The 25,095-nt window shown below is 39.3% G+C and overlaps 3 protein-coding genes across 3 annotated transcripts in view; all 3 read right to left on the bottom strand.

Annotated features, from left to right (window-relative positions):
• LOC124123574 (serine/threonine-protein phosphatase 6 regulatory ankyrin repeat subunit A-like) overlaps window positions 1–25,095 on the bottom strand; it is a 407,486-nt gene that overhangs the window by 374,150 nt on the left and 8,241 nt on the right. The gene's annotated exons all lie outside the window — the stretch shown is intronic.
• LOC124123577 (serine/threonine-protein phosphatase 6 regulatory ankyrin repeat subunit A-like) lies at window positions 1,196–7,624 on the bottom strand. The gene is made up of 3 exons (XM_048395564.1): window positions 7,561–7,624; window positions 6,510–7,004; window positions 1,196–5,979 (listed from the first exon to the last, which is right to left on the bottom strand). The coding sequence occupies exons 1-3, from the start codon at window positions 7,622–7,624 to the stop codon at window positions 1,700–1,702; spliced, it is 4,839 nt and encodes a 1,612-aa protein (XP_048251521.1). The 3' UTR covers window positions 1,196–1,699.
• LOC125379333 lies at window positions 7,628–23,852 on the bottom strand. The gene is made up of 2 exons (XM_048395660.1): window positions 23,800–23,852; window positions 7,628–9,481 (listed from the first exon to the last, which is right to left on the bottom strand). Exon 2 carries the CDS (start codon window positions 9,477–9,479, stop codon window positions 8,340–8,342), a length of 1,140 nt encoding a protein of 379 aa, XP_048251617.1. The 5' UTR covers window positions 9,480–9,481; window positions 23,800–23,852; the 3' UTR covers window positions 7,628–8,339.

Below are 25,095 nucleotides of genomic sequence, written 5' to 3'. Positions count from 1 at the left end.
ATATACTCACACGCAAACGAAACGCAAGTGGCTTTAAGTAAATAGGTAACAGACACGGAACCATAAATTGATACGAGTTTTAGCATGTAGCGAAGCCTGATGGTGTTATCAATGTTTTTGGATGCATTTTGTAAGCCCCGAGTAAAAACGCAACAAAAGAACTGAATCGCCAAAACACACCATTTCAATGAATATGCGGGTATCATGCACCCATTTCTCGTGAAATCGAAAATGCACGAACTGTCACGAACTGTAGTGGGCAACAACTTTGGCCGATTCTTGGACCTACCACTCCTTGGTCAACAATGCCACACCTAACTCATATTCAGAGAAACCAGGCTATCGGACGTTTGGAAGCTGGAGAGTCTGTCCAAGATGTTGCCCATCATTTCAACGTTACCATTACCACAAGTTACCTGCATCGATACAATGCTACACAGACCACAGATGACCTTCCTCGGAGTGGTTGTCCTAGGGTCACCACACCTCGACAAGATCGGCAGATTACCTGTCAACACCAGCGACATCCGTTCCTAACTGCAAGTGAAAGTGCTAGGCAGACCATACGAACACATAATCGACACATTAGCCGAGCATTGTGATCCGACGTCTCCGTTCCAACAACCTCAGATGTCGCCGAAGAGCTTTCTGAATGTTGGTCACAGCGTCACTGCTCAGGGATATATCGACCATGTGATCAGACCCCACGTTGTTCCATTTTTTGCACATCAACAACACATTTTCCAGCAGGACAACGCTCGTCCCTATGTTGCCAGAGCTACCATGGCCATTTTGCAACAACACAACATCCGTGTTCTAGATCTACCGTGGCCAGCCCTCAGCCTGATCTGAACCCCATCGAACACTTCAAAGGCGTCTTCACAACGTACTATCAGTCCCTTCAACTGCCGATGAACTACGCACAGCTGCTCTGGAAGTGTGCAGGAGGATCCCTAAGGCCTTCACAAATCGTCTGATCCACGCAATATACAGGAGATGTGTGGCAGTGATCAATGCTAATGGTGGTCACACCAGGTATTGACTGAACTTTTGGGTATTGACCCGAAACTGTGTAAGCCCTTAACATTTAAAAACAATAACATGTCATCTACCTTTGAATCCATTAAACTGTCTTCTTTCAAATTTTTGGCAATCTTGCCCTATTATTATTTCTTCTCTTTACTGTTGAAAATAAATAACATGTATACTGCATACTCGACTTGCGTTTTATTACAAAAAAGGAACATATATGAGAGTCCCACTACTATCTACATATGTGTTGCATCATATATCATACTTTACACAAACAAATGGCTGGATAGTGGTCATAAATAAACTTGATAAAATGTGGTTCCTCCAGAGCAAAGTAAGGTGTCGCCGCTGTGAGACCATCCATGTTAAGTTTTGTCTTTTTGAGGAGTTGATGTTTATAGAACCTGTGGGACGTTGGGGAGTATTATTGAGCAAGGTCGACATACAAAAGGTCAAATAATGGTCCAAACTTCAGATTCGTGGACAAACTTGACAACAAGAGGTTTCTTCATTATGGTTAGCATGGGGACCGGATGACATCCCTTTGGACAAATTGTTGAGAACAAGCCTGTCAAGTGTCAGGGCAGAGGTGGTTTTCATGGACCAGATGGACACACTTCTCACACTGCACCAAATTGCTTCAGAATATCAACCATTTCATCGTTGTCTATCGCGATCTGCAGTGATGGTATCTGGATACTGCACCATATTGATTAAGAAACTTAACCAACGAATGGTTGCGTTGTTTTTTTGCGATATCAAGTGATGTTCCGGCACAACCTGTTCTGTTGATGTCAACGATGTCATGAGAGACAATGCACTCTACAATCTGAACATTGCCTCCATCACAAGCCACATGAAGGATGTTGTCACCATTCTTATCCTTCACTGTCAGGTCACATCCTTTACTCACAAGTAGGTCAAACACTTCCTTGTGACCCTTTAACACTGCCACCATCACTGGTGTTCTGCGCACATAATCTGCACTGTCCATGTCAACTATGTTATGAGAGACAATGTACTCTACAATCTGAACATTGCCTCCATCACAAGCCACATGAAGGATGTTGTCACCATTCTTATCCTTCTCTGTCAGGTCACATCCTTTATTCACAAGTAGGTCAAACACTTCCTTGTGACCCTTTAACACTGACAGCATCACTGGTGTTCTGCGCACATAATCTGCACTGTTGATGTCAACTATGTTATGAGAGACAATGTACTCTACAATCTGAACATTGCCTCCATCACAAGCCACATGAAGGATGTTGTCACCATTCTTATCCTTCACTGTCAGGTCACATCCTTTACTCACAAATAGGTCAAACACTTCCTTGTGACCCTTTAACACTGCCACCATCACTGGTGTTCTGCGCACATAATCTGCACTGTTGATGTCAACTATGTTATGAGAGACAATGTACTCTACAATCTGTGCATTGCCTCCATCACAAGCCACGTGAAGGATGTTGTCACCATACTCATCCGTCACTGTCAGGTCACATCCTTTACTCACAAGTAGGTCAAACACTGCCTTGTGTCCCTTTAACACTGCCAGCATCACTGGTGTTCTGTCCACATAATCTGCACTGTTGATGTCAACTATGTTATGAGAGACAATGTACTCTACAATCTGTACATTGCCTCCATCACAAGCCACGTGAAGGATGTTGTTACCAAACACATCCTCCACTGTCAGGTCACATCCTTTCCTTACAAGTAGGTCAAACACTGCCTTGTGACCCTTCAACACTGCCAGCATCACTGGTGTTCTGTCCACATAATCTGCACTGTTGATGTCAACTATGTTATGAGAGACAAGGTACTCTACAATCTGTGCATTGCCTCCATCACAAGCCACATGAAGGATGTTGTCACCATACTCATCCGTCACTGTCAGGTCACATCCTTTACTGACAAGTAGGTCAAACACTGCCTTGTGACCATTCAACGCTGCCCTTATCACTGGTGTTTCTTGAGATATATTTCTTCCATTGAAGTTGGCTTTGTTCTGTGCAAAAATAGATTCTACTATATCTACATTTCCTCCTGTGCAAGCGAAATGAAGGATGCTGTTTTTTTCGTCATCCTTCACAGAGAGATCACACCCTTTGCTCATCAGCGTAAACATGTCAGCATCCCCGCTCTCTGCTGCAAACATTGCTGCTGTTTTCCCATGTTTGTCCTGTACAAAGTCAACTCGTTTCTTCACAGACAAAACACACTCAGCCAACTGGAGATTCCGTGTCTGAGCAGCAACAAGTACCACGTCATTCCCATCATAGTCCTGTCTGTGTACATCAGCTCCGACAACAATCAGGTGCTGACAGATGTCTGCGTGTCCACTGAACGCTGCTTCCAACAGGGGTGTTCTCCTGTCTCTGTTCACAGCATTTATGTCAAACATCCCTGATGACAGGAGATGCTCCACTATAGCCTGGTTACCTCCCTTGGATGCAAAATGTAGCAGTGTGTTCTTGTCAGTGTCTACAACTGACAGATCTCCCCCTGTATTAAACAATGTGTCAAAAATGTGTTTATGTCCTCTCTCTACACAATACGAGACAGGTGTTTTATTATATCTGTCTGTCTCGTTTACATCCTTACATCCCACATCCTGTACAATACCCAAGTTTCCCCCTTGACTTGCGTAGTGAAGAACTCCACGTGTCTTTGTATCCTTTAATGACAAGTCACACTGGTTTTTAGTTAGAAACTCAAACATGATTCTGTGTCCTGCAGCTGCTGCTAACATCACTGGAGTCCTCCCGCTGGCATCCCCCGTGTTGATGTCAACCTTGCCCTTTGACAGGAGGAACTCTGCCAGTTCCACGTTCCCTGTTTCTGCTGCTGTGTGGAGCAGACTCAGACCACTCACATCCACAAGTAACATGCTCGATCCTTTCTCCTCCAAGTGTGATTTCAATTTCGAGATATAATGTTTCTTGTGTGTCAACATGAACCTATTCAGGCCATGTTCTCTTGCTCGTAGAAACTGTGACATGTTCAGGCAGTCACCAACATGTCCATAAGAGAGTGTCTCCGACATAGTGAAGTTCCCAGGAGAGATGTGACAGTTCTGTAACAGAAGTAACTGAAACACATCTCTGTGGCCTCTGCATGCTGCAATCATCAGAGGTGTCTTTCCATACTGGCCTCTGTGGTTGATGTCAAACAGCTTACTAGACATCAGATGTTTGACAATCCGGACACTACCGCCCTGACATGCCAGATGTAGGATAGTATCACCGTTATCATCAACACCAGTCAGGTCACACTTCCCTTCATCTGCCAGATACTTATACAGCTGACCATGACCTTTCAGTGCAGCCATCATGACAGGTGTCATCAAGTCCTGTCCTGGCAGATTCTTCCAGTTCTCCATGTGGGGAAGCAGTAACTTGACAACATCTGTATATCCCCTCAAAGAGGCCAGATGGAGGGCAGAATTTCCGACTTTGTTCATGATCAGACATTCTGCATCATCTTCTAGTAAGATGTCGACCATGTTGGCATTATTCCTGTCCACAGACATCATAAAAAGAGAGTTTCCATCAGCATCTGTATAGTCTGGTGTATATGTGATATCTCCCCTCTGTAGATCCAGCAGCTGCTGTCGTAGATACAGGAAGGACTTGGTGTCTTGTAGTCTGATACAACAAGCTAGTTCTTCACTGACATGTACCTGTGACAGTTCCTGTTTCTGTAACACCTTCTGACACAGGTAATCATTGCCAGACTGTAGGACCCAGTACAAGAAGCACCTTAAACCAGTGGAAGAACCAGCTGTATCCTGTAAATGTAGAACATTCACAAAACTGTCCCCGAGCTGTGTCAGGAACCTGTCTATGTTGTCCTCCCTGCTGAGAACTGGGTGACGGAATGTGTGTCTGAACTTCCCTCTCCTTGTGTCTTCTACCAGCTGTGTCAGAAACATGTTTGTGTTGTGACTGGAGATGACGATGGTTTTATCAGGCAAGTCTGTGAGATACTGTTTGTTGTCAGTTTCATATAAAACTTTGCAGTGTTTCCATAGAACTCCAGGAAACATGCTGTCAACAACAAACATACAGGCGTCATATATGACAGGCTCTGTGAAACTAATATCGTCGCCAGACTGACATAGATAGGTGGCACACAATCTGTGTAACATGTCAGGAAGATCATCTGTTCTTAATTCGGGAAAGAGAGACTGAAACTCTCTCGAACCATCGATATAATAACCACTCTGATCACGCTCATCACTTTCATCACTGTCATAGATATATGGATATGGATAGTAGTCTGCCACTAGGTTCCCAGAAACCAAGATATATATCATTGTAGCAGAATAATCAACATTTCTAAGTAATGTTTCTATTTCTTTTCTGAATTGTGAATGTGGATATGCGAAAAATGATACAGGATCTGTGGTAGGTCTGTCTTGAGAGAAGTGTTTGATGACCTTGGGGAAACCGACATATGAAGGAAGGTTAGCTATAATCTCCTCCCGTGTGTCTGATGGAATGTCTGTCTGCATCTCCAGCATCTGGGAATATTCCTGCTTTGTTCTGTCCAAGTTCTGTCTTCCTATCTGTGTTATGTCCGTCTTTCGATTGAACGTATCTCGTTTGCAGTTCGCGTATATAATAAGAACACAAACAAGCTTGTTGGTATAAGTTTTGTTGTGTATCTCTTTGACAAAGTTTGAATATACCCAGTGATCTGCCATGTCATCAATCACCACCAGTGTCGGTTTAGTTGCCTGGAATACATCCTTGTTCAAGTCCTCCCATCTGCTGTAGAAGACTGTGTTGTATCCTTGTTGCTGGTAGTCACAACACAGCATGTGTCCTATTGTGGTCTTACCTTCCCCAGGACCACCAGTCAGCATCACCAGGTTGTGTTGTTGTAGCTTGTCTCGGACTTCCTGGTAGGCAGCTGTCTTCACAAATAATCTCTCCCAATCTGAAACATATGGCTCATTTGTCAAAAGCTGAAGACAAAATAACATATACACATACTCATAGCGATACAACCACAGATACATGAAGTAAAATAACATACAGAAACTGTATCTATTCATAACAGCAACACTCCAGAATAAACACTTTTACAATCCAAATTGTAACAGTTACTTTATTGTCTACGTGCTTATCTTGATTAATCCCTACATTCATTAATGTTGTGACGAGTATTGATTCAACATTCCATATCTAACATGCAGCACCCATGCATGCTTCGAAACGTCAGGAATCCTGTTGGAAAATGGATCACATGTCAAAAGCCGAAGAAAAAAATAACATACACATTATAATATTCTTGTAAAGATATAACCGCTGAACAACCACAGAACAACCACTTTTATGATTCTGTGACGAGTATTAATTAAATATTCCGGATCTAACACGCATCGTCAAAGCTAAACAATTGTCCTTTAAAGGAGAAAGTGTATAGTATTACTGTTTGTAAATCAGATATTGAGAGTCAAATTCTACCTGTGAGTTTTCTTGATGGCCTTTGATGCTGAGTCATCGTCCTGAATATGTCAACCATCTTCCCATCTCTGGAAGTCAAGGACTGATGTACAGACAAATGCGCTGCAGTTGTGTGAAGTTGCTGGATCCTGGTCAGGAAGTTCCGAGAACTTTTGTATATGTCTGGCGATACGACGCCATGAACGGGGTGAAAGTTGGTGCAAGTTCTGCTCCTGACAGCGACCGTCAGAGCCCGGGCCTGTGTGGAGTTGTAAAGAACAGCGTCAGGCTCATCTCTGGAAACAAACGTCAGGACGAGAACCACTCCGTCTGTCTTAAAGATGTAGGCGTCGCAGATGACGCTGTGTGGAGCTGGCACCTCCTCCTCTGGCTCCAGGAACGTCAGTGTAGGGGAGTTGATGTAGACGAAGTTTAAATCAGGTATGGATCTCACAGATGTTAAAATATCCGGCCTTACAAACAGCTTCACGTCTATTGGGTGAATGCAGTCTGCAACTGTTATAAAGACAACGCAATGAAAACATGCTGACGTTTTTCCGAAGGGTCACTTCATTTGCACCTGATTTCAGTTGTGTAATAATCACTGACCAGCTGTTGTAATACTATTGTAATAACCTTATTTATCATCTAAAGCTGGCTACCTCATGATACATCTCTTGAGTCTCCAAGGAAATATTGCTATTATGACATTGCATCACAATGCTTTGCCGACCATTGTGTCATTGGTTGCCATGATCTCACAAGGAAAGGACATCACCAATCGTTCTGCTACTGAACTGGTCAGCTGTACGTTTTACACTAGTTACTACTGTCTACAAGCTGTAAAACATGGAAGCATGATTTTGTAAGTTGAATAAAATATCACCATCGTGACTTTTATCTCCCCGGCAAGACATTGAGATTTATTAATTATCAACTTGAGTTCATATATTTGATATAAAAAGACACAATTGATTTCGTATGCTTTGGAATTTAAAAAATAACATCCAATACATAACTGAATATAGTTGTTACCAATTCGCAGTATGAAAAATATATCAACTTTACTTACTACTGTCAGGTGTGTCAAATAGAATAAATTGTACATTACTAGTCACACAAGTAGGAATTGGCATGATTAATTATAAAAGTATATTATAAATTATCAGTGCAAATTGACGCGCTTCTTTCAATGTCGATCTTGTTCACCTTTTACGACAGCTTCTCTGGGTTTTTCCCCTTCCCCGGAAACGGAGGCGACGCCCTCTTGGAGGCACACGCCACCGGAAACGGATGTGCCGCCATCTTGGATGCGCACGCAGGACCCATCATGCCCTGTGCGCATGCGCAGTCACGTGACCAAACCGAAACCAGAAGTGACGTCATCAGACCAACCGACCAATCGGAAGCCAGGAGCGGTACCAGGGTACCGCTACCAACTACTGATAATGATACTTGTATTGCTGAAATGAATCAGTGTGAGATATACCCCTACCATCAAAGTCCAGATACTTGAGCCCTGGTGTCCTCTGTGGTCTGGTGATGGAGAGCTGGACCTCCCCGTCAGAGCTGTAGGCGCTGGACAAATCCGAATCTTCACTCTCGGTGGACGACATTCTGACTTCTGTGAGATAGCGCTCTTTGATTTATATGATAAAGTCTTTTCCCAAAGACACAAAACACACAGTTAAGTCAAATTTTGTTGTATTCTCTTACAAATATTGAAATCCAAGTGTCAAGCCAGTCACTATCTGTTCCAACTTAATGATAAGTACAATGCAAAACTAAATATATTTTCAATAAAGGCTTGAGTAAAATAAGAATACAGTCACTGTATTCACTGCACGTCTTTTATGTACGGGAATAGATTATGTTCTGTGTGTTTAGATTGTGTTCACTCTCAGTCTCCACCTCATTTGTTTGTATCACTTTCCACGAAGGGAGCTGCAGGATTCTTCGTAGCCACTCAGACCTTTCCATTCTGCATATACCATGATTCTGTATTTCATAAATTCTTGGCCCCTGTTTGTCACAGAAGACAATCCCACCAAAGAACCTCACTGCTACTTCAAGTACACACTTGTTCCCTACGCCAGGGAGTCTATGGATTCCTATTTGGACCAGGTCAGACGGTGGGTGACCAAATTCACCAGTGAAAGATAACACACAAAGTTCCTTGTTTAGCTTGATTTGCAGACCTTCCTTAAGTTCTTCTGGATTATCAACCTGAAAACCGACAAAATAGGGTACTTTAGTCTTGTAACCGCTCTCTGTGACCACTCTTTCCTCTACTCCCACATAATATGACCCTCCACCAGGAACTTTAGACATCGACGTTATATTGTCCTTGAGTTTAAGATCTTCCCAAATATACTGCACATGTGAGATGTCATTCTTTGGACAGAACAGTTTCAGTTCAACATTCTGAGATTCTTGGTACAGCTGCAGCTTGTCTTGATCAATTCCCTTTAAAGCAGGTGCACCATGTGATGCCTCGTATCGAGAATGTGCCAGCAAGTAAACTAAATTAAATGTTGTAGGGCTTGTGTTTTCAAAGTCATTACATATCTTTGTGTTAACATTTGCTGTTGAAATTCCGCATGTGCGGGTTACATCTATCAATAAAACATCGTTAACGTTTTCAAAGCATGGTATCTCATGCAACCATGTCGTGCGATAATTATCCACATAGGAAGATCCACACTCAATCAGGTCCTGTAGAGTTTTGTCCACAAACTCATGGAAGTACTCCAGATACCTGTCTCCCTCCTTCTGTCCGTGTAGGTGAACCAGCAGATGTCCCCCGAGCGTGTTCCTGAGAGCTGACACTTTCTTCTCTATGTCCTGGAGGATCTTCTTCTTCCCCTTCTTGACCTCCTTATTCTTTCCTGGACCAGTGATGATGCTTCTGTCTGCGTGAACGATGAAGCTGTGTGGAGCAGTGCTGTACTGTCTATATTCACGTTCAAGGGATGTGCATCGTTGACACATATCTGAAATGATAATAATAACATTAATAATAATAATCAGGACCAGTCACTTCCCCCTTGAAACCGTCAATGTGTGATTTTGCATTATCATGTAAATATGAAATGTAAAGTATGTTATGAATTTAAAGAGACTGTCCAACACATTGTCAGTGGATGCCTAGCATTGGCACACACAATATCTTAAAGGACATGGAGCAGCTCGATCATTTTATTACCATCTTCACAAAGCTTGTGGTTTTGACACAGAGGTCCATCCATGGTACGACTCAGAATGAGTGGAGGGCGTCATGGAAAATGATGAATACAAAATTCTTTGGAATAGGCCCGTACACAGTCTCAGACGTGTCCAGGCCAAAAAACATGATTTTGTCCTTTTTTGATAAATCCAATGAAATTAACGTATTAAAGTATAAAATTGCTCAATCCTTAAGTCTAATGCTTTAAATTATAAGTTTGCTCAACTCCCATGTGCGATGAAGTAAAGTATAAGTTTAGAAATTAGAAGTTTGCTCAACTTCCATATGTAGTGAATTAGGTTTAAGTGTCATCAATCCCCATGTGTAGTGCATTGAAGTATAAGTTTGCTAGGCCCCCATGTGTGATGTATTAAAGTAGAAGTTTACTCAATCCCCATGTGTGATGTATTCAACTATAAGTTTGCTCAATCCCCATGTGTGATGTATTAAGCGATAAGTTTACTCAATCCCCATGTGTGATGTATTCAACTATAAGTTTGCTCAATCCCCATGTGTGATGTATTAAGCGATAATTTACTCAATCCCCAACTGTAATGCATTAAAGTAGAAGTTTTTTTAATCCCAATGTGTGATGTATTAAAGAAGATGTTTGCTTAATCCCCATATGTGATGTTTAAAAGAAAATATTTGCTGAATCCCTATGTGTGATGTATTAAACTATAAGTTTGCTCAATCCCCCTGTGCGATGTATTAATGTATAAGTTTGCTCAACCCCCATGTGTGATGTATTAAACTGAAAGTTTGGTCAACCCCTATGTGTGATGTATTAAAGTTAATGTTTGCTCAATCCCAATGTGTAGTGCATCAAAGTATACGTTTGCTCAACCCTTATGGGTTGTGCATTAAAGGATAAGTTTGCTCAACCTTCATGTGTTGTGCATTAAAGTATGCATTTGCTTTATACTTATGTGTAGTGCATTTAAGTATAAGTTTGTTCAACCCCATGTGTAGTGCATTAAAGGAGAAGTTTACTCAACCCCCATGTGTGATGTATTAAAGTAGAAGTTTGCTCAATCCCCATGTGTGATGTATTAAATTATATGAATGCTCAATCCCTATGTGTGATGTATTAAACGATAAGTTTGCTGAATCCCTATTTGTGATGTATTAAACTGAAAGTTTGGTCAACCCCCATGAGTGATGTATTAAAGTATACGTTTGCTCAACCCATATGCGTGATGTATTAAAGTTAATGTTTCTTCAATCCCAATGTGTAGTGCATTAAAGTAGAAGTTTGCTCAACCCTTATGGGTTGTGCACTAAAGAAGAAGTTTTTTTAATCCCAATGTGTGATGTATTAAAGAAGATGTTTGCTTAATCCCCATGTGTGATGTTTAAAAGAAAATGTTTCCTGAATCCCTATGTGTGATGTTTTAAACTATAAGTTTGCTCAATCCCCCTGTGCGATGTTTTAAAGTATAAGTTTGGTCAACCCCCATGTGTGATGTATCAAACTGAAAGTTTGGTCAACCCCCATGTGTGATGTATTAAAGTTAATGTTTGCTCAATCCCAGTGTGTAGTGGATTAAAGTAGAAGTTTGCTCAACCCTTATGGGTTGTGCATTTAAGGATAAGTTTGCTCAACCTTCATGTGTTGTGCATTAAAGTATTTATTTGCTCAATCCTTATGTGTATTGCATTTAAGTATAAGTTTGTTCAACCCCATGTGTAGTGCATTAAAGGAGAAGTTTACTCAACCCCCATGTGTGATGTATTAAACTATATGATGACTCAATCACCATGTGTGATGTATTAAATTATATGAATGCTCAATCCCTATGTGTGATGTATTAAACGATAAGTTTGCTCAATCCCTATTTGTGGTGTATTAAACTGAAAGTTTGGTTTACCCCCATGTGTGATGTATTAAAGTATACGTTTGCTCAACCCCTATGCGTGATGTATTAAAGTTAATGTTTCTTCAATCCCAATGTGTAGTGCATTAAAGTAGAATTTGCTCAGCCCTTATGGGTTGTGCACTAAAGTAGAAGTTTTTTTAATCCCAATGTGTGATGTATTAAAGAAGATGTTTGCTTAATCCCCATGTGTGTTGTTTAAAAGAAAATGTTTGCTGAATCCCTATGTGTGATGTATTAAACTATTAGTTTGCTCAATCCCCCTGTGCGATGTTTTAAAGTATAATTTTGCTCAACCCCCATGTGTGATGTATTAAAGTTAATGTTTGCTCAATCCCAGTGTGTAGTGGATTAAAGTAGAAGTTTGCTCAACCCTTATGGGTTGTGCATTTAAGGATAAGTTTGCTCAACCTTCATGTGTTGTGCATTAAAGTATTTATTTGCTCAATCCTTATGTGTAGTGCATTTAAGTATAAGTTTGTTCAACCCCATATGTAGGAGAAGTTTACTCAACCCCCATGTGTCATGTATTAAAGTAGAAGTTTGCTCAATCCCCATGTGTGATGTATTAAACTATACGTTTACTCAATCCCCATGTGTGATGTATTAAAGTATCAATTTGCTGAATCCCTATTTGTGATGTATTAAAAGATAAGTTTGCTGAACCATTATGTGTAGTGAATTCAAGTATAAGTTTACTCAATCCTCATGTGTGATGTATTAAACTATATGATTACTCAATCACCATGTGTGATGTATTAAACTATATGAATGCTCAATCCCTATGTGTAGTGAATTCAAGTATAAATTTACTTAATCCCCATGTACGATGTATTAAACTACATGATTACTCAACCCACATGTGTGATGTTTTAAAGTACATTATTACTCAACCCCCATGTGTGATGTATTAAAGTATTAGTTTGCTCAATCCCCCTGTGCGATGTTTTAAAGTATTAGTTTGCTCAATCCCCATGTGTGATGTATTAAACTAAAAGTTTGCTCTACCACCATGTGTAGTGAAACTAAGTATTAATGTGCTTGATGTGTCATGAAATCAAGGAAGCGGTTACTCTACCCCCATGTGTATAGGAAATAAATAAATGGTGTAATCATCCCATTTTTCTGCTTCGTTTCACGTTGATAGGCTGTTATTGCCTCAGAAAGGCTTTCAAACTTGAGTTCATTCTTTTGCAGTTTTAATTCACTATTTGAGTCCATTTCCATTTCTGACTTCTTGGACCCAATCGTTTACTTGAGTGACGTTAGCTGTGGTTGGTAGCTGTGATTGACCCATCTGAATGGTGGACTGTGGCGATTCCTGATCGTTCTTATGTTTCGTTTTATTTTATCTTCTTTTCATAATATCTGCCCCAAATATTTCCACCGTGTCCATATTAAGACAAATGCCATCAGTATGTGGATAAGGGGATATGATACATGCTTTTATTATCAAGGTATTGTCACGATTATGTTATACTTGAGTATACGTCTTTACTTATTTGATTGGTATTGGTTAACAAGGAAGTTAAATGTCTCCTTCACAATTAACCTACTTGAATACACAGCGGCCAGCTGTAGGTTTAAAAGCGCGTTTTGACAGTAATTTGCTTACCTTGAAGAAATAAGAACCATGTGTCCTCAAAATCCACAGGTAAAGGTGTTACTCCGGAAGACAAACAAGATGGCTATATCTCGTGACATCTCGTGACATCACGAGGTGTGACGATTGAACGTTTTCGATTGGATAGAAACTGTTGTACATCGACGCCCTCACCATGTTCATGTGAATCAAGGAAATAAATATTGGGACGCATGGCGTAACGCAGATGAGCTTGTATTGTTTGAAAAGAAAAGAAAAGAAAAGATATCACTGTAGGAAAAAAAGCGTTGTCTGTCAGAAACAAATGCATTCAAAACGGACATTTATAGTGATGTATATAAATCATTTGTTAAAGATCTAAATTGTATTCAAAGATTATTTCACTATTTGAGCTATTTCTTCAGAAACTGTTCTTTTAATGATTCCTATGAATTTATTACGCTCAGATTTTGTCCTGTTTGCATCACATTGGTGACGGTGCTGCTGTTGGGTCAGAACGTGTTCCCCCTTTTGCGAGCACCTGCTGTTATATCTGGTTCTCGGTGATTCGTTCTTATACTTGTCACTGCAGATTTACCTTCCGCATAAGGTGGAGCTTGTGTCGGCGGGAGGCCGGGCTCATTTGTTCTATCGCGATGGCGTTTTTAGATCCTGTTTTCCCACTGCAGGGTGACCTACATATTTTGTTCACTGGGTTTTGCTGTCTTCAATGTGGTGATTATCTGTGACCTGACAACTGACTGTTCCCTGTATACTGACAACTGACTGTTCCCTGTGTCCTGACAACCAACTGTTCCCTGTGTTATGACAACTGACTGTTATTGTGTATTCACAACTGACTGTTCCCTGTGTACTGACAACTGACTGTTCCCTGTTAACTGAAATGTTGTTTGAAGTTTTACCTAACATTGATAAGGATTATGACTATGGAATAGTGCGTGATTTTGGGAGTGTTCAAATATCATGACAAAATGTTCACATGTCTACTATATATGAACAGGTGTTAAGACGTATCATCTTTCATTATTATTTATTTAGTGTTCCTTAGTAATTGTTCTTTCCCATTAGAGGCTCTTTGCTAGCGGAAATGAATAGTTACGATTACGATGACAGAAATGGCATATATCATAGACAGTTTGGCAGAGTATAGGTTTTAACAAGGAATCTATATGTTTTAACACAAACGTTTTACATATTGCCCTAAGTTAAGTAAGTTAATTATATCTATTTTAATATTCACAACGCTGCCGATACAAATTAAAACAGTAGATGTAGTATCATTACGATGGCCAACAGCATGTCAGCGGCTTGCAATTACGGCTTAAGAATGGTTGGCCACTGAAGCTTAACAGTGTGGATGAGGTATGGGATACTGAAAGTTGACCACATATGTACTGTAACACGATACATGGCAGTCAGGCAGCGAGGATTAAAAATAGTACGCATTCTGTGAGTCGAAACTTGACCCTCGGACAGCGGCTTGGCTGGTTGGCCGGCACTCTTGCGCCTCCAAGAGTCTCACTGCATGGACATGAAGTAGCAGCATACTATCAGAATAAACATGGTGGACCCACAGGTGGACTGTTGTCGGTACCAGAAGTGTTCGGTAGAGCACCAAAGTCTGCCTGGGGTTGATATACCAGATTTATCAACCAGAAATAGTGCACATCAAAGTATAATCATATATCATTACTCTATCGTACGTCGAAGACGATATTTGTGTATACTGTTGGTTGGAGGCGGATACGTCATGACATGACAAGAAATGATAAATTGACATATATTTGATGAAAAAGATAGCTACGCGATCAATCTACCATGACGCCATTTCTTGAGATTCAAACATGCGCTCGCAACTTGTGAGGTAAATTTGACAACGTTATTTTCTAGAGGGAAGTGAGTTGTTCCCAATAGATGTAGCTGGGCAATGTAGATAAACGCAATGCCAGAACAATCACATCCGGAAGTGAGAGCGATATGACAATCGGTATTGGGAGAAATTGTACAGATAATCGACGTGAAAATTGTGCTTGGCGAGATCTTAAGTTCTGATAATTACATACATCCTCCCCTCACCTGTGGAGTAAATAGAGAATCTCACCCGTTGATAAAAGTGGAAAAAAACTCCTAGGGTGAGATTTTATTTATCATCCAATATCATTCTTCCAACTTTTTCAGATTGAAGATAGTAATAAACAGTGTCTTAAGTATAAAAGGTACTGCTTTCAGCCTCAGCAGCAGAGACATTACTGATGTCATTTGATGTGGCGTCATGGTAACAAATGACGTCACAATGGTCTGCAAAGCATTGTGATGCCAATGTATTCCAGCGATATCTACATTTAGATTAATACCACGTTTAGCCATATTCAGTCATATTGCAATATTGGTTTCCCACATACAAGACGAACCATGAAATCATGACTTGAATTTAGACCTGAGCTCTGTTCATCAAACCGATCTTAGCGCTAAGATGATCGTAAGTCCCATATTTTAACAAAAGCTTACGATCATCGTAGGGCTAAGATCGCTTTGAGGGACGGGGCCCTGGCTTTGTTGTGTTATGTAAGTACTAGTCTGTACCCCATCTCCAGTAGAAAAAAGAGCCAAAAGTACGAATAAAGATCTTACAAGATTTAACTGATGTATACATATGAACATTATTATTACAACGTTAATTAATCAGTATATATGTGCATTGCGCAAACAGAATAATACATATACACTCATAGACAGTCTGAATTTATGAAAAAAGCGTAATTGTCTTTTGATATATATCGATAGAAACATGGAGAGTCTGTCTGAAGAAATATGAAGAATTCTAGACTTACATGGGATCTTTTGGACATGTTTATTTCACGGTAAGACTGAAGCTTATCAAATAAGTGAAGCTTAGTCTCTGAATATATATCATTTTGAATAAAGGAGCCCCAGTTGGGTGGAAATTTCAGCCTGAACCTGTTGAACATCTAGGCTTGTTTCATTTGGGGCTATAGCATTACAGTTAGGACTGCGCTGAAGGGAAAATAAACTGGGCGCAAAAGAAAGTAGAGGTCGCGTTCCATGATCGATAAAAAAATAACAAGAAGAGGTTTTGTTGTGAACTATAATATAATCTAGGGAGGGGTTACAAATGATTGATCAACCACAGTCTGAATGAAAGTGTGCAATCACAGGTAATGTAAGCCCAAGGTAAACAATGGTGGGGTAAGAAATTTCATTTTCAAAAGTTGTCAGATATGTCAACAACAAATTGTCAGACACTACAAGTTCATTGTCGACACAGTTGCCTTCAATAGCGTGTATGACCTCCAGCTGCCTCAATGCATGCTGTGATACGCCGCCTCATCGATCGTCAGTCTTCTGATGACGTGGACTGGTATCCGTTGCACTCGTCTCTCAGGGCCTGCTGCAATTCTTGTCTGTTGACGGGAGGCTGATGGCGTGCTCTAATCTGTCTGTCAATATGGTCCCACAGATGTTCAATAGGATTCATATCGGGTGAGTGGGCAGGTCAGGGCAAAACGTCAACGTTCTGCTGGTTTAGAAAGTTCCGAATCAGTCTTGCAGTATGGACCTGGCATTGTCGTGTTGAAACAATGTCCCCTGCTGTTGGTTTTGTAAGCACAACTGGCTGCAGCACTTGGTCTCTGTACTGCACAGCGTTTAGGCTTCCCTGTATAAACACTAAATCAGTCTTCTGATCTCCACAAATACCGCCCCACACCATACGTTACGTACTGTACGTTGGCTAATGCCGTAGCCGTCACCGTTACGAATCTGTTTCGCAGGTGAATGAGCAGTATCTGACCGTCTTCCAGTGGTGTTGTCACTCGGGGTCGTCCGGTTCTAAGCCTGTTTGGTGTCCTCCCTGTCTGCCTGTACCGTTGAATCAGCCTGGCTACTGTCAATGGTGTACAACCAAACCTTCTGGCAATTTGGACCTGTGTTGCCCCCATTTCGGCCATACTGATGGCTCTTTCTCTCTCTGCTCCTGTGAAAGTCGTGGCATTTCTTTTGTGTGCTTTCATCACGTGTGGTTATACTCTGCAGACGAACGCATTTATATAGCTAACATGCACGTGCAGTTTATGCCATAGGCGGGAAACCTGTTTCACCATTTTTTTGTCACCGCACGAGCGCCGACAAAGGTGGCGCGTTCGGGTGAGATATTTTTGGGTACCTGTTCCTGGGCAGTCATATTCCCAATACCCACTTTCCACTAGTTATCGCTGTTTTTAGGAAAATTGCAAATTGCCAACCTATACTTTCTTTTGCCGCTTAGTTTAATGTGGTTCAGGGACTGAGTCTGATATCAGTTCTGATGAAAATCAAGAACATGCATTGAAATATGGACTTGTATAAGAGCTCATCATTGAACTATATGCAGTCGAACGCATGTATTTAGCGTGTTCCGATATATTATCCATCTACTTATACACACGTATTCTGAACATAAACAGAATTTCATTATTCAAAATGTACCCGTGAAGATCCGGGTTAGAATAGACCTTTAGCAAATTATGCTTGTATGAGGCGACTTATAGAAACGGGTGGTCAGGCTCACTGACATGGATGAGGCATGTCATCATATCCCAATTGCGTAGGTCGATGCTCTTGATGTCAATAACTTGATTTGTCCAGACTCGATTATTTACAAACCACCGTCATACAGCTGGCATAATTCTGCATGCGAAGTTTAACAATAAACAATTAAACAAAATCTATTATTGAACACATTCTAACAATGAGAAATTAAACTTCTTATTTGCCATATGTTTAGTTTTATTTGTAAAATAATTAGATAAACAATATAATCACTTGTGTTGATTTCATGTCTGTCACACAATACACATGTTCAAACCGTTAAACTTTGAATATAGCCCAGGCCAAATGCTAGAAAAGTCACTATCTTTTGGGACCTCATAGAAGCAATAAAAGTGTTATCCAGTAATTTGCATGGCACCTCCCACCCTCCAGAAATTCGGGTATCAGGTTACTACTGCTAGGTGCCTAACTTTCGACGGCGTTCGTACAAGCAAACCATTTGAGAATTCGATTTGGGAAGAGATCGAAAATGGATACAGAACACCCTGGGACACTCCGACACACGCGAATTTCACAGGAGCGATATACTGCAAGCAGTGCCTAACTATTGACGCCGTTGGTACTAGCAAACCATTTGAAGATTTGAATATGGCCGAATATTATTGCGTACCTTTGTACGCGCAATACTTGGAAGCTGCCATTGCTGCTTACATCTATATTTCAAATTAGTTATATAATTTGCTAAAGTTAAGTGCATCACATTCAAGATTTCTTCCCACGCCTCGATGGTGGTTTCATGTATACAATCGGCAGTCTAAAGGCTGAAGAGGTTTATGGTATTGGAGATGCAATACGAAACATTGAAAAGAAACCCTTAGAACTGTCAGCGACATACCGACGCAACAGGGAGCAAACCATTTATGTCAGTTTATGAGCCGTGCTACCTATTCACCGCAACTGCAGTTATTATTCACCACGACTGCAGTTATTGTACGTGTATGGGTGTACGGGCCTTACATCCCAAAGTGCATCAAATCACTTGAGCAGTGTAATTAAGAACATGAAAAGATTGCAAAATATCTGTCGACACCCAGTTGGCGGTAAAAATGCTTTGCAAATAGTTCAGTCATGGATTTACAAAATCTGAGGATCTGAGGATTGTGAAATGCCCTTGTCAGTTTTCAGATATTGTGATGATATTATTTTCAATACATTTAATCAGATTTTGTTTGATAATATCTTTGTAAGGAGTAGTGATCTGTCAGTTGAATAAAATGCCTTTTGAAAGTCTACAAAGCAACTGTATATTCTTTTCTAATTACTTTTTGTAGAATATGTAAATGTTCAAAGAACAATACACTATGTTCGGTATCCCCTTCTAAATTCAGACTGACAGACTGGACAATCTTGTAGTAGAGTTTATTACATGTGTGCCATGTGTTTCATTATTCTTTCATTTACCCAAGCAGCTGCTCCGTCTGGATTTAGACTTATCACCCTTGTCATGTAAGAATTCATTGGATTAGAGCTTGCTGGAGCTGACTAGTCTTGCTTTTGTATACATATCTAGATTGTTTTTGTTTTTGTTCATAAAATAGATATATTTCTCAATCATGGTGCATTAGTAAACTCTGTGGGAAATGACTACTATTTCATACGGTAAACAGTTAACCAACTGGTCTATCAATGTACATTATATTGCATTTAAAAGTTATTTCCTTATGTCATCTTCTCCTGGTCTTGAATTGTTTAATAAAAGTGCTAATTTCACTAGCTGTTATGTGTTTTCTTACGTCTGTCACATATCTCTTTGTTGTAAATATTCCTGAAGTTGTCTGTTAGGTCCTCAGGATAAACAAATTCTAATATTATTGCAGATATAATAATGAATTCAAAATGGTTTCACAGCATTAGATATTAATTTGCCATTATTTGAAATGCAATGTTTACCAACTTTTAAACTATAAATAGTGTGAGTGAGTGAGTGAGTGAGTGAGTATGGTTTTATATACCAGCAATATCACGGCTGGGGACTCCAGAAATGGGCTTCACACATTGTACCCATGTCGGGAATCGAACACGGGTCTTCGGCGTGACGAGCCAAAGCTTTAACCACTAGGCTACCCGACAGCCACCTATAAATAGTAAAAAATAAAAATTAGATTGCCTGTAACTGGCAGCGGTTCAAGAAGGGAATATTCGTCCATTAGTCCCATTGATCAGAAAGGCGCTTCAGCAGCATTATTGTATACCTCCAGGTGGATGTTTCGTTGTATCATTTGGGGATAATTTAACAAGCAACATAAAATGAAATATTCTACAATGACGAAAGAATACTGAGTATACAATAAATCTCAATTGTTCAAATAGATGTTTCAAATCCAAATAACTTAATGCTTTTATATCTACATTGTGCCCTTGTTCGTGTTCTCTTGTTCGATTCAACAAATAGCCCAAACCGGTGACTCAACACCATATCCGATAACACTGACCCGGGCTGGCCCTAGCGGGATTCTTCCTACACGTCAGTTCTTCATACGATACTGACGCCCTTGTATGTCTCCCAGACCATAGAGAAACTTATATGGAGTCTAACTTAAGTCAAGAACGATTTCGCAAGTCTAGATTGTCTTACGTCTAGCCCTGAAAGTAAACATTATTCTGAGCTCCTTTAATTTTATTTTGTAGATCAGTTTACTGACATTGGTACCACTACTGATGAAGCTGTGAAGCTCCAATATGAATATTAAAGTGTCATCCATTGATGTCGATGCATCGATGATAAGTTAGGATATCATATAGTTATCGTTGATGCGGCCCTACACTATAATATAACTTGTAATCAAGTTGATGAGTATGTACTTTTCTACAATGAACGTGTACATGATTATGCACTTCATAATATAAAATACTAATATTTTATTGTGCGATGAATTTCACTGGATACAAATACAAATAATAAAATTAAAATAGTTGGTACTACATACGTATATGGTTTTCTTTTAAATGATTGCAGCGCTCCATTTTGAAAACAAATTGTGTGTGCTGTTTAATGCAGTTCTCAGCAATATTCCAGTGATATGATGGTGGTCTGTTGTATAAGAAATAAATGCATATTGAATCTTGAATCTTGAAAGTTGTTACTTTCCCGCAAATAAGTATCACATGCAGCATACAGTATATCAAGTGCAATATACAAGCAGTATACAGAGAGTGTTACAAGCTCGACACTGGGCAGGAGCACGCATTCCCTTCTCTCTTAGGCAAACACCTCATAGGAGGTCACAGGTCAGGCGTGCACTCGTCAGTTGTCTTATACGGCCAAGGGGAAGAGTACGTGACATTTACATGCCCTGTTCTTACCCTTAAGCTGGACCCATGCCACATGATGACAACAGATGATTAATGTCCACAAGATGACTAGCAGACGACACATATGTGATTTTTAAATAAGAACATTAGCACAAATAAATCGACTCATCTTGTAATTATAAGAGTTTCAAGATACCAAACTGCAATCGAGCCTATTAAGTTTCTGAAATTTATAGCATTTAAACATTTGCTCCGATCATATCTACAATGTATTTATTACAAAATAAAAGCTTTGAAGCTCAGCATGATTCGGTCTACTTTCGCCTCCAGTGACTTTTGCGAAATAGCGATGTGGTGTGTGTATGTGTGTGTATGTGTGTGTGTGTGTGTGGGTATTTATGTCTTCATACTCCAATATTTACATTAACATTACTTTGTATATTTTATGCTGTAAACGACATTATGTCTCTCATAACCCTCTAGGTCATTTAGTGTAAAATAACATAAATCATTGCACGCCTTTGTTTGGATAGCACTGAGGGCAAAATGAACGCATGTGGCTTTCATATAAGAACTGACTTCATTGAGTCCGAACCTTCATAGAATGAGTGCTAATCTGTATGAATGTCAGAGCATTCACACAATGAAAGTAAATTCTTATCATTTTTATATCACTATTGCCCGTGTGCTTACACTTTGTTCCTGACCTTCTTGGGTGAAGGATGTGGCAATCTCTATCATCCATTAAAAAACAACAACACTTGGGCATACCACCATTCCTATTGGAAATATGACAATTCCAATATTTGGCAAGGTCATATTTCCAAGCAAGGATTTGTTTTGATTTGTTTTGATTTGTTTGGAAATGTTTGGATTTGTTTGGAAATGTTTGGAAATGTTTGGAAATGTTTGGATACAACATGTCATAATCATATCTCTTAAACGTTGAACAACTTTTGACCTTATGTGAGATTAGTAATGACATGAAAGTAAATAAATTAAGAGTATTTTGGCACTATGTACCACAAAAAGACCAAATCATGAGCAAATTTAACTAAAAGAATTTCTGTCATTTAAATTGGCTACTCTTTATATTTAATTTAATCTTCCTTGTCTATAATCATATGACATTGACTATGAACTTTGAACAATTAAACAAATATTTTGTTTTCCCATACCGACTTACGGTTGTCGTAGAACAAAGACCGTTTCGAGAATATAGAGGCCTCATTATTATAATTTGAACTAATATACATATGTACATAATAGTACTAGGTATAAATGAATTAGGGGCAGTCGGGTAGCCTAGCGGTTAAAGCGTTCGCTCGTCACGCCGTAGACCCGGGTTCGATTCCCGACATGGGTACAATGTGTGAAGCCCATTTCTGGTGTCCCCCAGCGTGATATTGCTGGAATATTGCTAAAAGCGGCGTAAAACCAAACTCACTCACTATTAATGAATTTTGATAAGTGTTCGTACAAGAATATGAACTTCGAATTATCTCGGAATTTTGCACAACACATAAGGCTGGAAATTTTATTTATAATTGTTCTGGAACTATCTGACGGTAATTCAAAACAGGGAACAAGATTTCGTCAAATGAATCATTGAGCCAGGAATGCAACGATTTAAATGCTGACAAAATGAATAAACATATCTGGAACAGAGTAGACTGTTCATGCGGACAATTATATGCTACGTCTATTGCCAATGAAGTTTATCACCCCATGTTATAGCATTTGTTTCATATAAAAGATAGAAGCCAAATAAATGGGACAATTAGTTGTTATGAATTAGCTTTACCTCTGTGACATATCACGCAACTAAATGTGAATATGTTTATCAAATAATTAATTACAGTAATTAACCTAGTATCCTTATTTAAACACAATTTAATTACGTATTGGGGTACAATATATAATACACATATACACGGAATGATTTATTATTTTGTCAATTTAATCATAACCCAAATCATACAAATCAAAATGTTAAAGTATTGACTAACTTTATGATCAAGGGTATAAATACTCAATTGTATCTATTAATCCTAATAGTATAACAATAAACCCTGTGTATATACTGAGCATATTTAGATACATCCGGATCTACGACCGCAGCCATATAATCAATCAAGGAAAGTATATTAGATTGAATTACAAATGTGCTATCACTTAAACAAAAGTTTCCGTTATCCACGTAAACCTACACCTGGGAGAAATAAAGTTCTGTTCTGTTCTGAAGACGCCGTCATGATTAGTTGGCGCCACCATGTGTAATACTTCAGGGTACTTGATTGTTTAATTTGCAGTTATATCACTGAGTAATGATAGAATACATTTTGTTGTTTTTGTTAACGATCGTTTCCATTTTCAATGTGGTAACCTTTAAGTGATTAACTTTTTATCATAATGAAATAAACCAAATTAAAATAATCAGAGGGACTGACGATCGCATTTTTCGCATAAATGTCGTGCTCGCATTAATTTCATGATTTACTGAAGATAGATTTGAACATTTCTGAGCAACGATCATGTTTGGGTAAGGGAAGTAATCTTGTCTCCGCTTGCAATTGGATTCAGTTCCGAGATCGCAGCTTGACTGTTCGGTATGGCCAAAAGGCGGCATCCATGTTGTTCACGCTCCGCTGATCACGGGGCCTCATTTGTCTGTATTCTGCTTATGAGCCGGGATGCGCATGAAACACGGGTGTCAAAACGAATATATTTACCAATTATACGTACGGTCAATTAGCCAGTCCAAGAGACAATACCCTGGTTCTACCACCTCTAGGTGTAATTACGTCGCATGCCCCTGGTTCACGGTTCGTCTGATCTCCCGTCATAAAACCACGATGTTTATTTCCCTGGAGCCTCCGACAGCGCCGACTTCCTGTGTACATGTACGTACATGGCAATAAATGGTTTGACAGTTGTTTGACGGAATCAATCAATAATTATTGACACGGTGATGTAATTAAAATTTGTCACTGTTCACAACTCCTATTTTTTTTTCTATTGTTCAGCTGTATTTTCGACCAGTTTTATATGTATAAACAATCTTCTCTTGTATTTATAAACCAAACCTAAAAACATTATATAAGAACAAGCGTGTTTTTAAACCATAAGTTTTCTATTAAAACAACCATGCCAGTAAGATTTCAGCCGTAATATTACTTTAGTCACTCCACAGATTACACATCTTATATGCTGCAAACGGAGCGAAAGTAATGCTACTACGTCACGGCTGCCCCCGTAATTAAGGGCTGGAATGTTTTTGTGAAGGCAGTTTTCACCCCTCGCTGTATAATGACGGTCGCTAACCATATATGTGTATTTTTACTGTTTTTGGCTTGATTTGATTGTCCTTTGTTGAAAACAAATGTTCAATTGTGAAAGCAAACCCTTTTCCCCTGAACGTTAAAAGACAGCTGACTTTGTTTTTGTCTGAAATATCAACGTTGGAGTCGTTTATATATTCGGAAATCCATATTATGGTAAATATTTTTAATATAATACGGACAATGGTAAAATTCATTATAACAGTTTAAGTGCTATTCACAAATGTATGTAAATCTACTTCGTGATGAATGAAGCATGGCAATAAATGTATGCATCTGATTCTTCATTTGTTCTGTATTCTTTGACGAGAATGAGTTTCGTTAATGATGATCACTCTCACAGATTTTTTGATAAGTGGATAGGACTTTAACTGGAGAATAGTTATGAAAAATATAAATATAAGTATAGGCGGTCTATGCACATGTGGTGAAACTGATACCTCATTGATTTGCTAATCGGGACTTGGAAATCATAGTCTGTCATTAAATTGATTTTATAATATATGGTTTTGACTGTAGTACGTCCTGACATCATAATATTATGTGGTAAACAACTTATCTTATCTTATGTTAAGTAAAACAATTATTGATAACTTCCTGAATTCCAATTGGTTAATGAACAGAATTATTCATAGCTCTAGCGTGAGACAACAATAAATTAGATGTTACCAAAGATTGTCCATTTTATGATCTTAGGCAC

Source organism: Haliotis rufescens, unplaced genomic scaffold, assembly GCF_023055435.1.
Source record: "Haliotis rufescens isolate VD_foot unplaced genomic scaffold, xgHalRufe1.0.p SCAF_14, whole genome shotgun sequence".
In the NCBI taxonomy this organism is placed as follows: Eukaryota; Metazoa; Mollusca; class Gastropoda; order Lepetellida; family Haliotidae; genus Haliotis; species Haliotis rufescens.
The sequence above is the reverse complement of the archived record's forward strand: the minus strand, read 5'-3'. Positions and strand labels throughout refer to the sequence as shown.

Excerpts from the sequence above, each read along its gene's own strand:
- LOC125379333 (XM_048395660.1), bottom strand. The coding sequence starts at position 9,479 with ATGTGTCAACGATGCACATCCCTTGAACGTGAATATAGACAGTACAGC.
- LOC124123577 (XM_048395564.1), bottom strand. The coding sequence starts at position 7,624 with ATGCCAATTCCTACTTGTGTGACTAGTAATGTACAATTTATTCTATTT. Across the intron at positions 7,005-7,560 it reads ATTTGACACACCTGACAGTA|TTGCAGACTGCATTCACCCA; the intron begins GTAAGTAAAGTT and ends TCTTTATAACAG. Across the intron at positions 5,980-6,509 it reads GCCATCAAGAAAACTCACAG|ATTGGGAGAGATTATTTGTG; the intron begins GTAGAATTTGAC and ends CATATGTTTCAG.